The 17,181-nt window shown below is 32.3% G+C and overlaps 1 protein-coding gene across 1 annotated transcript in view; it reads right to left on the bottom strand.

The window, feature by feature from the left end:
- The window catches only part of vri (nuclear factor interleukin-3-regulated vrille), a 65,653-nt gene extending 49,445 nt beyond the window's left edge, over positions 1–16,208 (bottom strand). Inside the window, exon 1 of the mRNA XM_088235127.1 lies at positions 15,560–16,208. Within this exon, the coding sequence (XP_088091253.1) occupies positions 15,560–15,607 (48 nt within the window). The 5' untranslated portion in view covers positions 15,608–16,208. The remainder of the gene's footprint in view (positions 1–15,559) is intronic.
- Between the last annotated feature and the right edge of the window lie 973 nt (positions 16,209–17,181).

The following is a 17,181-nucleotide window of genomic DNA, read 5'->3' on the forward strand; positions in this document are numbered from 1 at the left end:
TATTCCTTCAATTCTTTCATAATATAAACAGCTCCCCAGGGAGTTGAATCCAGTCCTTGTCTACAAAAATTTGGACAAACTCAAAATATTAATGACATTTCAATCTTGATTTAACGTAAATAAACAAGACAAAATTAAGAAGTCCCTATATGCTTGAAAAGACAAGTATATGAACCGTGCATATTGCCGGTGACAACATACGGACTACAAACCATGTCTTTAATACAAAAAAGTAGCTAAAAATTAAAGTGCACGCAACGATCCATGGAAAGACAGATGCTCGGTGTATGTCTAAGAGACAGAGTAATTAATGAAGAAATAAGGCGCCAAACCGGAGTCGTGGATATCATGGATCGTGCAGCGAAACTGAAATGGCAGGGGGCAGGACACTTGGCGAGACAAAATGATGGCAGGTGGACACCCAGAATAATAAAGTGGAGACCATGAGCAAACAAAAAAAGGCCACAGAAAAGATGGGTCGACGACATTGCCTCTATTGCCGGTAAAACGTGGATGATGAAAGCATCAAATACTTGAAGATGGACATGTCAAAAGTAGGAATAATCGGCGTGCGTGCATGAGAAGATGTATGAATGTAGAGGAAGCGAGGTCTGTATGCCAAGATAGAGTGTTATGGCGTTCTATCCTCTCTGCCTACCCCTACGGGGAAACGGCGTGATGGTTTGTTGTTGTTGTTGTATGAAAGCGGGTGATACGAAGGAATGGAGACGTTTGAAAGAGGCCTTTATCCAGCAGGGGAGAGAAAAGGCTGCAGAAGAAAAAGAAGAAGAAACAAGGCGTCTCTGATATAAAACAGCAGATTATTTCATAATCAAGCAGCAACTACTATTAAAGAGAATGCAAAATATGAGTGGTGAATGGGTATTACAAGGGTTTTCTCGTTACTACTATTTTCACTTATGAATATTTTTTTATAGCGGTGACATCAGTGCGATTCAGAACATGTTTTCTACCCCCTAGAGAGCGCTTAAAAATGCACTGCAGTTTTTTTAAAATTAAACAAGAATAATAAAAAACAAAACTTACTGACATCCACATACATTTTAATCAAAATCACACTCGCAACTTTACAAGAGACTGAATTTTAAAAAAATGTTGCAGTTTGATTCTTAGTAGTAAAATAAAAAATAGTACGACCGGTATATGATCGTTTTGCTAGCCGTGCTCTCAGTTATTCAATAGTATGAATTTCCTATCCAAATCCGAAGGTTATACGGGCGCTGTGCAACACAATATTGCATAGGAGAGAGACAGGCCTCGTGTGAAACTTTGTTTGAGAAATTCGTAGCCAGGTACTGCGGTACCTACCCGGGCTGTTGCGGAATATCGGGATTATTACTTGTTGCATGCAACGCCGAACGCGGCCATTTGCAATCAAACGTCAAAAATGCGCGGCAAACGGGAGTTGATTTCAGAAGGTTCCAACATTTTATCTAGTTTTTAAACGCAGATACAATTTCGCATTTCAACGAGTTGGGCAACTCATTTTAGAGCAGTCTAAACAATTACTGTTAAAAAACTATCCACATTTACTTATATAAATATAAACTCATATATTTGTGAAAAATGTATTTAAAATGCATTTGCACATTTTTAATAAGTATGGGATTAATGCGTTTGGCTGTAAAAATACGATGACGATAAGAAACTCGTAAAGATGTAGTAGGATTTTAAAGGTTTTTTTTTTTTAATGAAGAGAAATATTTGCGTTCTTATGATTTACCCAAATATTTAATTTTGAAGGCCATTTTCAACGAGTTGTAAATAACTCACTATTGGAAAATGGGAATTAAGTTGGGGTAGAGTGAGATTCGAACCACAGACCTTTGGTCCGTGAGTCCGAGACACTAGCCACAGGACCACAACCCAATTCTAAGGTTGCGTAAAAAGCGTAAGACTGATCAATTAATCTTCATTTAAAAGATGATAGAAATACGCTTTAATTGGTTAAACCCCACTGGGTGCGGAAAGGGGAAGGATGATGATGATAAGTAAGTATTTCGAATTAACCGGGAACGACGATAAAGCGAAATTTTTTTTTTTTTTTTTTAACAAACTTTAAAAAATATGGATGGGATAAAGCTTCATAAGCGGGTTGCGTAAACTGAAATAAATTCGTAAAATTGTGGAAGCATTTTCGAAAAAAAAACTATTTTAAAATTTGCTGTACCGTTAATCCCGCTTAAATCGTAATTGTATTTACTCGTTAATGCAATTGTGAATCAGATTATTATTAATTGAGTAGGTATTGTTTTTTAATGTTTATAACGCTGCAAAACTTCCAAACTGCCTAACCCTGACATTTCAAATAAAAAATCGTTCTTCTTGTGTAATGAGTTTTTCAACAGTGACGTCATATTCTTATAGTATTCGCATTACTAAAACATTGCGTAACAAATTTTGACTAATCAATTAAAAATACAACTAGATACGTAATATTGTATGACAGGCATGTCTTTTGTCACAGGTGGAGAAAAAATACTGTCGAGTATGTAACATCGTCCTTTTCGTGGTCAAGTGACTCGAGTGGTGAGTGGTGTGTTAGCCCACCGTGTATAAGGGTCCCGGGTTCGATATCCGACAAGATTGACATGTAATATTTATAATGTTGTTATATTGATTTTTGTCTGTGACCGGGCGGATTATCAATTCAGTTCTGTGTGGAACAGAATCAGAATCGTAGACGAGTGTTTTTGATTCGATTGCTACTCTCAGATAAAAATCCAGAAAAACAAAGAAAGAAAGAGACAAACATACTTTAGCATTTATATAATATAAACCTTAAAGTAACATTGAATGAAATATTAAATACGAATTATTATTATGATTATTTGGGCATGACATAATTTATGCTCTGAGAAAACCTCGTACGGACATTTTGCTGAGACCTCTCCTTATTTTTCGACCCTCGACCCAATGAACTTCTAACAAGAATTTTCACTACCAAAATTGTGTTTGTAGTACATTGTTTTAATGCAAGTTGTCTGCAATGCGGAAAAAGTATAATATACCAAAAAATACTTTACAATTTAAAATAACTACGTTTGTGTGTTGTGTGTTGTGTTCATGTATCGACCTTCCGTTACGTATCAAGCTATTTATCACCGTTATTGTGCTTGCGTGCTCATATAAAGGTCACTGGTTCGATAAAATACACTTACCTACATGTTATCAAGTACAAAGACAAACAAACAAATAAATAAAATAAAGAAAGATAAAAAAATCGAGGAATAACAATATGAAGGATAAAAAATTTCAAATTTTCAATTTTGCCAATGTTTGAACTTGCATAGTTCTTCAATTCTTAATACTATTATTTTCTGTTAAGACGAAGAGTTGAAACGATAGGCGAAATGGTCTATGTTACACAGTATGTAAATTGGCCGCTTAAACCAGCCAATAGGAGGTCGTAAACCCTGTAAATGCCTTGAATTCAATATTCAGATCTCCAAAATTTTCTCCATTTCAGTTGTAACACGTTAATCTTTAAAACAACCTAAGGGATGAAATCCGGACACATTTCTGTGAATATTTGAGGGAGAAAAAACGGTTTTTCGAGAAAAAATTGATGATAGCTCTATGCGAAGTGCCACTAGAACCGGAAAACGGCAGGGGTCAAAAGCCCTATTGATGCCAAGATTTTAATATTCCTTCTATCTCCGAAATCTTATATTTAATTTAAAAACGTCCTTATACATTTTTTCATTTGAAATTGTGCTAACACCATTGTGATTCCGTTCATTGATCTAAAAGTCAAATTTAGAACGTTCCAGGGTCTTAGAAAAAATAATATGTGTTCTATTTTCGATTGTACAATCGAAGATGTTCGACTTTGAAACAAAAGAAAACAATGGCGTATATTGTTCTTGTATTAACCATAATTAAAATTGTGAATTCATACAAACTTCCTTAATAATGCACTATTATAAAGAAATGTTGCTTAATTTCACTGACATCTTCTATTCAATCAGGTTACAAAAAATAATAAACATGTTATTTTATTGTTAGTGTTGCTAAATTAATTATTAAGGTAACAATATAAAATCATGTATGTTAATTACTCGTATAACTTAATGAATTATTAATAAAGTTGTGTTAAATCTATTAAGTCCTTTCGAAGTGGGATCCACGGTATGGCTATGGTCCTAACCTTGAACTAACACTGTATTCCTAAACTGTAGAGGTAGGATTACATTGCTGCGTTGTGTTGTGTTGTGTTGTGGTGTGTTGGGGGCTATCTGGCGCTAAACGTTTCTATGGATATTGTACTGACAGAATTACATCGCTCTGTCGTGGCGTCACGACACACCGCACTAGAGCAATATCAGCTCAAAACTACTAAAATCTATTTAAGCCCGGTTGTTTGATCGTTAGTATTAGTAAAAAATCTGTAGTAATTGTAAAAAATGGACAAAATGGGTTGTTTCATCTATAGTAAGTGTGGATAGTAAAAGTTTTTAACCATTAGTTAAAAATTTAACCCGCCAATGTTGGCGAGTAAAACGTTTTACTATAAGTAGAATAATCAAGATGGCGTCGTTTTTTGACGTTTACCGGTTGTCGTTATTTGCTCACGTCTCTCAGAATTGATTGTATTTACGAATACGGAATTAATTACGCTTATTATGACCAATATAAATCGGAGGGTTCTTTCAATGATAAAATTTTGTACTTATTGTCAAGAAAACGAAAACACATTGAAAACAATTTGGCAGTATTATTCCACCAAACCTCGGACGGACAATTTTGAGTCAGTCAAATCTTGTCTTCTTTTTAAAAATAATTCGGTTAAAGTTTTAAAAAACTTTTTGGATATTTGTATAAATTATAAATAATGGCATGAACAAAGAACAAATAAATATTATACTATATTCCTACATTATAATATTCCAGAGCTAAAATTTGCTATCTTGTTGGATTGACAGTATTTTAGTTGTCATTTAATTTTTCTTATCATTCTTGCTTTCAAATAAGATATTATAATATTGTTATTGTAACTCGGATTTCATTAAAAAAAATTGTATTTTAAAAAAAATAATTATAAGATTCTGTTTACCGATGTTATTTTGTTGCGTTAACTCAATACCCATGCCATGTTTTCACGTGGTTTAATTTGTTCGGTGTTTTGACGTTTTCAAAATCACAATCCACAGTGTAACCATTTGTAAAAAGTGAATAAAGTACAATATTTAATTTTTGAGCTTCGGAATCGAAAAACCAGTGGTTACATTTTACTATAGTAAAAATGCGCGTGAAACAACGCACTGATAGTAGAACGATAGTAAAACCAAAATCGTTGGTAAATTAAACTATAGTAAAACTCTACTTTAACTAACGATCAAACAACCGGGCCTTAGAGTCACATTGCAGCTCCACTAGCTTACACATTTAATCTCAGCTTTAATATAAAAATATTTCCTGGGCACTTGAAGGAATCTTTTGTTTTACCAATTTTAAAAAATGGTAATTAACACTTTCTCCAAAACTATCAACTCATTTCATTATTAAATAATATCTAAAAAATTATAGAGAAAATAGTTAAACAAATATAAAGCTATTTATTAGATCAAAACAACTTACTGTCTAATAATCAGTTCGGATTTAGGGCACGATTAAAAAAACTATTACAGTTTGGTCATTTCAACCTCATTAAGTGTTTCGGATTATGCTTAAGGTTCAAATAATGTTCTAAATGAAAATGATCATATTAAGTTTCACGTGATCTTATTTCTTTGAAGTTTAATCATTAGTGTGGCCATTATATGAAGCATATAAAAAATTAAAATATTAAAAAGAATCACTCTCTAGGGGGGGGGTAGAAAAGTTCCAAAATCCCACCCCAGGGCTGGTATTCTGAACGGAATTGCGCGAAGAGATCGCTCTGTTAGCGTGAATTTAGTACATCAATACGCATTTTAAATGCGTTTTCTACGTGTGATTTTACGTTCAGAATCCCAAACCTGGAGGCATCCGCAGTGCATGGCCCCAGCCAGTCAGTTGCCACCGGGGTTGCTGTTTCCGTTCTCATATCTCTTCGTTTCTCGCAAAGTCAAACCACCGCACTCCTCAAACTAAAAACGCAGCATTTTGTTATATTTGTCAATAAGTGCGTACTCATTGAAAAACAATGACAGAGCAAAACGATGCCATTTCGAAAATATTTTCCGCCATTCCGAGAAGCACGAAAATGACTAAGTAATAATAATTACTTATTGGCGGGAAACATCAGGATTAGCTCGAATTGTGCGCAGTATTCTCCGAATACACAAAACGTGCGCAGTTTCAATATGTCTACTAATCATTACATAATATTTATGTAGCAAGCTACGTTTCTAACGTAGTTTATAAAAAAATCAATGAATAAAATGACGCAGAATCTCATTCGTAAAGCTTGGAAGAAATTCAAATAATCAATGAATAAAAATGTAATAAGAGGTATAATGTAAAAATAACAATTACTTTATCTACTACATACACACTTAGGTAATAGATTTCTCTGGATCGTGTCTAGTCTGCCTTACTAGGTACAACCTGTTGTAAGGCATACATTTTTATGCAAAAAAAAACAATAAAATTACTACCTACTAGTTGATTTACTAAACAGTGATACAATATTAATTTATTAGGAATGTCTTTCGAGTAAATTTTCCGATTTTTCTCGACCTCAACCCAGTAACCAATTTTTTACAAATTTGTTAAATTGAATCCGGGTCATGGTTTTGCAATCTTTGAATAACATATTGAATTTTTTGGGGCCCAGAAACCTGAAATTTCTTTGCCCGAATTCAGAGTTTGTGATGGACCCCATGACCCATACTCTAGTTTGACTTCTGGTACTGTAGGAGTGTTCCTTTTGGGATTTGATAGAATAATTATTCTAAAAATATATAATTGCCTTATATCTAAGATCTCAAATTCCGCAAATAACTTGACGCTGGGGTACCTAAAGGGCTTTTAAAAAAATATTTTAATGATTGATTTTTGAGCAGATTCGAAAGGATTTAAAATAGATTTATTAGTGCCTCCCCATCCTATTATGCCATAAGTTTTAATTGAGTTACATAAAATAAAACATAGTTGTGTGAGTTTAATTAGGGATAAGATGTTACTTGAAGATATGGGAAAGCTTTTTTATTTTTTGTGTTATATATTCTATGTGTTCTGTCCATTTAAAATATTTATCAATAATCTCATCATATTAACTACGTTAAATAACTAATTTAAGGCATGTTTCACTTATTGTAAAATGTTTCCCTCGGCACGGGATACCCAATGAGAGAACATTATTCTGTATTAAAAAAATACAAACATTGTAAAAGTATAAATAAATAAAGTATCAGTAAACAAATATATGTGTATGCATGGTTATTAATGCATTACAAACAGGTATGAATCGTTCCTGATTGTGTCACTATAAACGGTGTCTCAGCCCCTAATAAATGTTTGCGCCATGCTGTTTATAGTTAAAAAATACAATTTATATTTGAAGCTAACTAACTTTATTATTCATTATAATAAAATAAATAAAAAACGTCTTTAAATTTTTTTTTAAATATTTAAAGTTTGTCCAAATGTTTGTAGACAAAAGACTGTATTTCACCCCCCAGGGAGTCATTAAGATTAACAAATTACAACAGAGATGGAGACATTTTAGAGAAAGGAATATGGAAGTCCGGGCTTTTACCGGGCTTATGACCTGTTGCCGACTGGTTTTAGCTCTTTAACTTCCCAAAGTTCAACAAATAAAATAATTAAAGGAATGTATATTTTCAAACATAGGCAGAACGGTTAATGTTACACAGTGTGTTAAGTGGCCACATAAATCACACTTGCACACCTCACATTTCATAATATATTCTAGACTGAGAATACACGCACAGGCCATGGATATGTGGGATTTTTTGTTTTATGACTGTACCCAGGCGGTTGAAGCATACAATTCTGTGTAAAATATAACCAGAAACATACATCAAAGAAATATTTAATGTCCAACCTGCCAGGAATCGAACCCAGGACCTCATGAATGGCAGACGAACGCGTTAACCACCACGCAACGAGGCGGACATACCTCCACTCGATGTCTTTATTCAGGATTTTTACCTGAGAGCAGTCAGTGACTCAAAAATACGCGTCCAGGGTTCTGGTTCTATTTCACACACAGAACTGTATTTTTCCTCCTCGAGGACGCAGACAAAATTTAAAAAAAAATGGCGGATAGGTATTTCAATAAAATCAAAATACGCAGCTACCTAGGGACGCCATTTTGTCGACGATGAGACAAATCATACTGTGATTACATCATGTATAAGTAATTTTAACGACCGTTGGAATATTTCACCTGACTCCATTTTTGAAGACGTTGTACGTTTAGAAATAGAACGCGGAAGAAAAATAACGACATTTTTATCCGTTCCCAATATTTCAACCAATGGGAGGAGAGGATTATTACGTTTGATTTCGTAAATGGAACGGACGTTTTTTTTGTTCGAAATCGAAATTTAAAATTTAAAGTTCTTTTACATTACGATCTATATTGGTAACTGCTGTTCTGCTTTTAATACATTTTTAAAACAATGATTTTTTTAAAATTTCACATGAAATGTGAAATTAAAATTATTACATTTTTAAAAATTGTTTCAGGATTCATGATTTTTTTTATTTTACATTTGAAAAATGATTAAATAAATATTGCATAAATTAATTCAAAGTAAATTAAATTAAATTTTTTGAACCCGTAACTATAACAGTGTAAGCCATTTTCCAAGCACAAGAGCTAGTCTCTTTTTTGGAAATTTACAGTTTAAAGATCAACTTAATATATAAAAGTAGATTGTAAAAGAAAAAAATCATGTTTCATTTTATGTAACTATATTCATTAATAAAAAATATTAAAAATTACGTCCAAATTTTTCTGGATAATACTGGATTTTACTAAGATTACAGAGATTGGACCAAAAGAATGGTGAATGTTTAACAGTATAAAGTGATCAGTCCTCGCTACTTGACAAGTCATATTCATGTAAATCCCTAGAATTCTCTTCATTTCTCTTGAAATATATATATAAAAACCCTGTACTAATATTTAAATTGCGCGTTAGAAATTATATCGATTTCAATCAGACCTATTCTGAACTCTGAGAGTTAGAATATCATTATATATTTTTTTAACCAGGTTGTAGCCCTGTTATACCAAATTAAATTTTAAATCATAAATACGCATCCCTCATCGCTGTCAATAACCGACTGATTCTGTTTGATATAGAAACCGGCCACATGATAGCGTCCTTGTCTTCCTTGTTATGAGTTATTTCGTCTTGCTCTCTCTTATACAGATTTACTGCAGTATTTGCGTCACATTCATTCTTCGTGTGGCAAGGATAAAAAAAAAGTATTAAATTCAAGCATAGTTATCTTAATCAAACTTTACAAATCCGGTGTGAAAATGTCAATTTGAAGATTAGAAAAAATACAAATTCATTATTCAATAAAATAAGCGAGATATATTAAGTCTAGTATCGTTTGTAGACAAGTGTGACATTACAGACACACAATAGTTAAATCAGGATCGAAATGTCACTATCAGAATATTTGTCATTTTTTATTTTTCTTCCTTTTTTCCTTTACATTCCCACTCCTCTCTTCATAGAATCGTGCAGATTTTTAGTCAATTTTTGTTTCTATAAAAAAAGTGTCCACATTTTAATATATTTGTAATATGTCCATATTATGCCTACTATTTATTTTCTCAAACTGAATAGTTTGGGTAGATAGGAAGTAGGAAGAAACTGCCTTAAGGCAATATGCCCGCCCTTATATGTATATAAATGGCATATGTACATAAAATATTTAATAAATAATTAATGATTCGTATTTTCTAATAGTGAGTTATTTACAACTCGGTAAAAATGGCACTTAAAATTTAAAATATTCGGTAAATCTTAAGAACGAATTTTTTTATATTTTTATAAACGAAATATTACTTTAGTTTTTTTTTATACGAGTATTTGTGCTCTCCAATCTGCATCAATACTTAAATAAACAAAGGGTTGCCTTACACTCGATCAACGTTTACGAATTGTGAGAATTACTTTAAACAAAAGCGTTCGGTTCGCCAATCGCATTGCACTCTTCGTTAACCATAAATTTATTTTGTGACAAGTTTGGCGACAACATTATTTCCAGAAATGGTCCCGATTCTCTGATTTGACGCCAATGGATTATTTATTATGGGACAAAGTAATTCATATTCCACGGTTTATGGAAAGAAACGAAAAACTGTCGCCAAGCCGGGTGATGTGAAATAAAATGAATTAACGCTACGTTCGGAATAAAACACCCGATAAGTCGCACTATTTATTATTACGTGCTTAAGAATAACGAAGGTGTTATTATTTCATAGTGTGTTATGAGTAATGTTTGTGTTAAATGGTTATAGATAAGCTATTTTCAGAATAGTTCGCGGTTAACATATTTTATATGCATGCATTTATATATAGCATTTGCCGATGATGTAAAAACAACCTTGATTATTCAATGTTACTTCTCTATACTATTTTAATTTATTTATTATTAAAGTACTTCCTATTTTATATAATCAAATGTGCTGTATTATGTTCAGTTATAATACAAATGTCATTTATTGTTCACTGGCGCCACCTAGCGAAAACATTGGTACGCAAAAGCATAATTGATAATTAATTACTATATTATGCAAGATCTTAACACTGTAAAGAACATGATTATATAACAAATATTATATTACGAGTATATGAGTAGGTACACATAACCGGGTTGTGGTTTCGCAGACTGTCGCAGATTTACGGGTACAAAGTTCGAACTCCGTAAATAGGCTCAAAAATTTAAATATTTTGGCAAATCGTAAAAACGTAAATATTTGAATAAATTATCATCATTATCAAACACTTATCCGCACCCGGTAGTACATAGAGCACTGCATCGCTCAACCAAATGCAGCGTATCTCGTTCATTTGCAATAGTAAGGTTGGGGTCCTACTCGTCAGGGCCCGTATTAAAATGGAAAAGGTCCGTATTCCGAATAAATACACTTTTGAAAAAAGTCGGATGCAAAGTGAAATACTTTGATTTTTAATTAAGCATCGAACGCGGAGTAAAGTAACTTATTTGGTTGAATTAGATCAAATGACATCTTAGATGATATAATAAGAAGGCGTATTGACATGTCGGAAGATCAAAATTAGTCATATTGAGGAAGACGGTATAATCGAGTTTTCTCCATAATAAATAAAATATTTTATAACATTTTTTTAACATGTTCAATAACAGGTAACCGACAAAGAAGTTTTAAATTTTTATAAAAATAAATATGCACATTTTGTACAAAAATATCTGTTTTACTTTATACCGTCCAGATACGTGCAGATAGCGTTTGTAATCGCGGCCCAGGTGCCAATCCAGAATCAATGAAACATATCAGTTCAAGAAATCTTTAAAAGACTTTAATGCATGTTTCACGTCAACCCTGGTAAGAATCAAACCCAGGGCTGGTATTCCGAACGCGTTTACAGCGCGCTATAATGCGTATTCAGTACGTAAAAACGCGCTATACCGCGCTATAATTTCTGGTAAGAATCAAACCCAAAACCTCATAAATGGTAGGCAAAGACGCCAATACTCTACGAAGCGGACGTATCTCCACTCGATTTCATATATCAGGATTTTTAGGATTTTTATCTGAGAGTAGCCATTGAGTCGAAAACAATAGACCTGAGTTCTGGTTCTAATTATTACACAGAATTGTATACTTCATGCGTTTGGACACAAAAATATTAATCAAACGAAATTTATCATTAATTTCATTTGGTGTTTTTCAGAAGCCAATTAATTCAGATGTAAATGATGAAGTATCGCATATAGATCAAGTAATGTTTTATTCAATAATATAATATTATTATATTACGATACGCTATTATAATCTGGGTCTGATGAAATACTCAGGTATGTTGGTAGGTGGTGTAAAAAAAACGGCCTTGATAAACAAAAGATTTACTAGCTCAAATAATAAGGCTTCGAGTTATGTAACGTAGTAACAAAGAATTGCTAAGGCTGTGCATGATTCATGGCTGTTTATCCTTAAAAATGCGGTTCCAACTGTTTTTAAACTGAACAATTTGAAGAAATATATTTAAAAAGAGACTGAGTCTTTTTCAAAGAAGTAAAGTCATCGCCAGGTAAGAATGCAAACGCAATCAAAATAAAATTACTCTATCATCATCTATTCCCTATTTGCATCTACTGGTGCAAAGAGCACCGCGGTGGAACTACAATTGCAGCGTATGTAGATCATTTTTATTAAATGGAAGGTAAGGTAATCAGTCAGCGTTCGAGGAGCTAGTTCAGGCCGTTTGAAATATTGCAGTGTAGAATTGTCCTTAAAACCAATATTTTACATCCACCCTAGCAGGAATTGAACCTAGGACTACAAAAACGGTAGATGATTTCGCCAACCACTGCATAATGAAGTGGATTTATTTCCGCTCGATTTCCTTTTACAGGATTTTTACTTGAAAGTAGCCATCGAGTCACAAACGCTCGTCCAGGATTCTGATTCCTCTTCACACTAAGATTAAAACAACACTTCATTTAAATGCCTATTCATCAAACCGCTCTTGGCCCTAAATCTCTTCAACGCTCTTAAACCTTAAATTATCGTTTTCTAGGTAATTGTGGCAATTGCTACACCTTTTTCAATTAATATTACATATTAATTAAATTATACAGACTTCCTGTACATTGTCCCTTAAACAATTATTTAATGTAAACATTCGTAATGGTTATAGATAATGTTAATTTTTAAACCTTGGGTGATCGGTAGCACGTAATACCTAATACAATGTCATTTCCTGTGTTGTCAGTGTGCAGTGTACTTCCGCGTAGCCGAGGAAGATGTTGATAATAAACAGTTTAATTTATTTTATAATAATTTATAAATAACGGCTCGTGGCGGAAGACGAAGGCCGTCTCCGAAGCTTACAAAGAATATAAGATTTAGGACGGAAAATATTACTATGCAAAGGACGAACTTATGCGTACTATAAACAATTAAATTTCGCAAGTAAATACACAAATTATAATATGATGACTAAAATACGAAATTGCCGGTTTTAGGGAAACAGGTCTTAATTTGGGACAGTATTGTCCCAATCGAACTGTGCTTACGCTAAAATAATTATGTAAACATTTTTTTAGAGCATGATTAAGGATGTTTAAGTAGAAATATGCACAAAGTTACAATTGAAATAACGCAATGATTGGAGTTCATTAATCCCATTTTAAAAAGCAAAATAGATTTTAAAAAATCACAGGTAATAGGGAAAATGTTCCTTATTCGGGACAGTATTGTCTCAAGTAAAAATATTTTACTTTAAAAACAGTAGTATTTTTATTCATATTCATATTTTATATTATATTATTTTTTATTTATACATGTATTTTCGTTACTTAACAAATAAAGTAAATAATATATATACCCTTTCCACGCCTAATGGTGAATAAGGCACTGCATTGGTACACTAATTGCAGCGTATTTTGATCATTTTTCTTACATGAAGGTAAGATGACCAGTTTTACGCTTCCGGAGCTAGTCCAGGGATTATGAAATATTCAAGCGTAAAAACACCTTATTGAATAAATATCACATATGAACCATGTTGGGAATCGAACTCAAGACCTCTTGTATGGCAGGCAAACGTGCTGACCACTACACCACGAGGATATGAAAATACCATTAGGTAACAGATCTTAAGACTTTTGTTTTGTTATTGTTTTTTTAGTGTTTAACTTAAAGCGTGGTGGTTGTGCTTTGGGTATCCATACGTGATGTACCGGTTCGATTTCCGGGCCGGACACAAATATTTCAAGTGATCCGCTATGCACCTAATTGCGCCTAATTGCACCTAATTGTCGACAAATAATTGCCCTCCTATAATTTACCTGAATATTTTTAACATGTAATAAACTTATAAGATACCTAGTAGGAATAAAATATAATTTGAAAAAATCACAAGAATAAAAATCGAGATTAAGAAAAAATCGACGCCAATTTATTTAATTTACTGATAGCGGACAAAGAAAACGTGGAGGCTTAAATTAAATAAAAAAAACAAGGAAAAATTTATGTAAAATTCATAAGACAAAACAAGGTGTTGGGATTCAAATCATGCGCGATTATTCCAAGAATCAATTTGATATTATTAATAATTATGACTAGTCATACAAATTCCATTGTACGGGGAAAACGATAAATGTTTCGGGGGCGTCTTTCAGGAAACATCTGAAAACTTCTGAAACCGGAAAACGAACGCTTATGATTCTTGAAAACACGTTTTCCGAGAAACAATGCCATTGTTTCAAATAATTTCCTTATTATGATCCAATAAAAACAGTTCCTAAGCATAAATAATTTAACAGATTATTATGCTGACTGTTCTTGGAATGAGAAGATGTGGTTTTGGGATTTTGCCACGTGTTCCTAGAATTGGACCCATTTTGTTAAATATTTAAACAAATGAACAACCCATTATTTTTGAGAAAAAAAAATCGTTTAAATCATTTCTTTACTAATATTATAAACGCAAAAGTGTGTTTATCTGTTTGTTTGTGTTTCCATCACGTCGCAACACAGTAACCGATCGCGGTGAATATTGAATGTGAATAGCCGGAGAAAATTCTTATTGTTAAACTACAACCAATGAATTATTTAATTTCTTTCGAAGCTGCTGATAAAAGCTAGTAATTTGAATATAAAAATAAATAAAAAAATTATCCACAATAGATAAAATAATTTATGTTGTAATAAATTTTAATTGATGACAAAATTCGTTCAGTCATTGTCTTATCTAAAGAGATTTTGAGTAATCTGATTTAATATTGTTTAAAACCGTGTATTTTAATTTTTAACTGAATCATCTCATTCACATTTTAAAAAAATCAGCTTTTATAATAAAACGAATAAATAGTTCAATTGAAACGCGTCGGGTAAAAATGATCATAGGAAGTTTTTTTTCAAAACATAAAAAAATGTATTGTTACAATTTTTCGTTTTTGAATTAAAAATTTTAAATTGCTTCTGTTATATATCATATTTGCATAGTAATTTGATAACTATTTTTCATTATAAAATGAATTAAAAAATACTAAATTCGTGTTTGAATTAACAACTTTGCAAAACAAATTTAAAAAAAAAAAAAAAGTTTTAGTACTCTTAAAGTTATTTAAGAGTTTTTTTTTCAAAAGTAAAAATTTTACAATTTTGAATGCTTAATGCAATCAAATCATGTAATCAGTTTTGCTTTAATTAAATTTTGTGACTTAATTTATTATGATGTAAAAAAACTATGGTCATTATTAAATTTATGAAGGTTAGTGTAATTTTTCCTTGAGTACGAACATTACTACAGATAAGTAAAATACCACCAATAAAATTGAGTTTTGTATAATTATCTAATAATAAACTTGTGGGAATCAAAATAATTATAAATTTAAAAAAATTAAATCTTACCTCTTCTCTTAAGCAACGATATTCCTCTTCTTCAAAACTTTCCAACATTCAAATTGTTCGCAGTGTTAGCGGGCATACCGCTAAAAGATATCAAAAAACAAAATTTTCAATGTTGAAAAAGTTTATTGTCACGATCCACTTCAAAAATTCGATTCAATCCAAAATATTGTCACAATTTTTCACAATTCTGACGCTTTAAAAAAATTTAAAGAACTGCACAAAAACTTCAAAATAATGTTCGATATGTTTTTTAAATCACTTTCGTCGCGTAAAAACTGTCACAGAATTCCCAAAAGTTTTGAAAATTCACGAAAAATAGTTGTCACAAATTCACACAATCCAATATTGTTTTGTTTTTTTTCACAGAAGAAAACACTTAAAATCTTTTATTGTTGTTTTTGTTGCACAAAGTCGCCAAGTGTTGAAATGTACAATTGAATTTCACCAGGAAACTTTTGTAAACACGCTTCTGTACGCAGTATCAAGGCAGTTGACAGCGCGTCCATTCACTAGAGCGTCTAGCGATAGACTGAAGTGCACGCAGCGGATTCGAGGTCTGCCGATCGTCGAACTGTTTTTATTACCGTTTTGTTTTTCAGAACGGTCGCCTATAAAACGATCGCAATGCTTGAATTTCAGAACGAGACTGAGCGATAATCGCCACAGTCTGGCGTGGCCGTAGAAACGAGCATGGAAATGTTTTCCACTTGGGCCAACACACACCGTGAGATTCGGTACCGGAGTTGATGTAGCCAAAGGCATCTTCGCTCCATTATATCGGAGAAAAAATGTAATAGCACTGAAAATTAATATTCACATTCATTTCATACTTTTATCATACTCGCGGACCTTTTGTCATCTATGGACCTAAGGGACACCAGGAAACTAAGATTTATCTGAGGTTTTTTAAGGTTTTGGGTAGTTTTTTGACCAACCCGTAACAAAAAAAAAAAATGGTAATTATTTTTAAAAATATTTATATTTATGTTGTTAGCCATACAAGTGCGGTCCACCCAATAAGGATCAGTGAAAGCAAATTCTAAAATTCTGTTTGATATGTGGGTTCTTACCCTAAATCGACATTACAGGTTAATTTTTTTTTAAACAATTGTCAAAAAAAAAAAACATCTTCAAAATACATTTATTAATCGTAGCTGCTCTAACTTCAACTTACCAACCCTGTTGTCGTTTGGATATTTTAATACAAAAGTTTATGACTTCAATAAAAACTCGATGAAACAATGTGGATAATATTAAATAATTATTTGATATTATGTACTTTTAAAAACGTTTAAGTTATTTATCAAAAAATGAATTCCGAATCAGTAAATTATATTGTGAAAATCAGTATTTCTCTTTTCAATTTATGATCCGCTCACAGTTCTTTTCTTTCCTGAACAAACAAACTTTATTTACTTTTACGATCATAAAAAGCATGTTAACATCAAAACAATTCAAACGTAGATAGCATGGTAAGTGTTAAATAGTGTGTCAACTAGCCATTCACAGGTCATAAGATCTGTTAATGCGTAGACTTGCTTATTTCCCTATATAAAACTGCTGTGTAGTAAAATGTGAGTCGCTGTCGAAATTGTTTACTTCAAACTTAAAAAAATTGTTTA

The sequence above is a fragment of the Micrasema longulum genome, unplaced genomic scaffold, assembly GCF_059751315.1.
Source record: "Micrasema longulum isolate JH-2025_06_02 unplaced genomic scaffold, ASM5975131v1 h1tg001337l, whole genome shotgun sequence".
Classification (NCBI taxonomy): Eukaryota; Metazoa; Arthropoda; class Insecta; order Trichoptera; family Brachycentridae; genus Micrasema; species Micrasema longulum.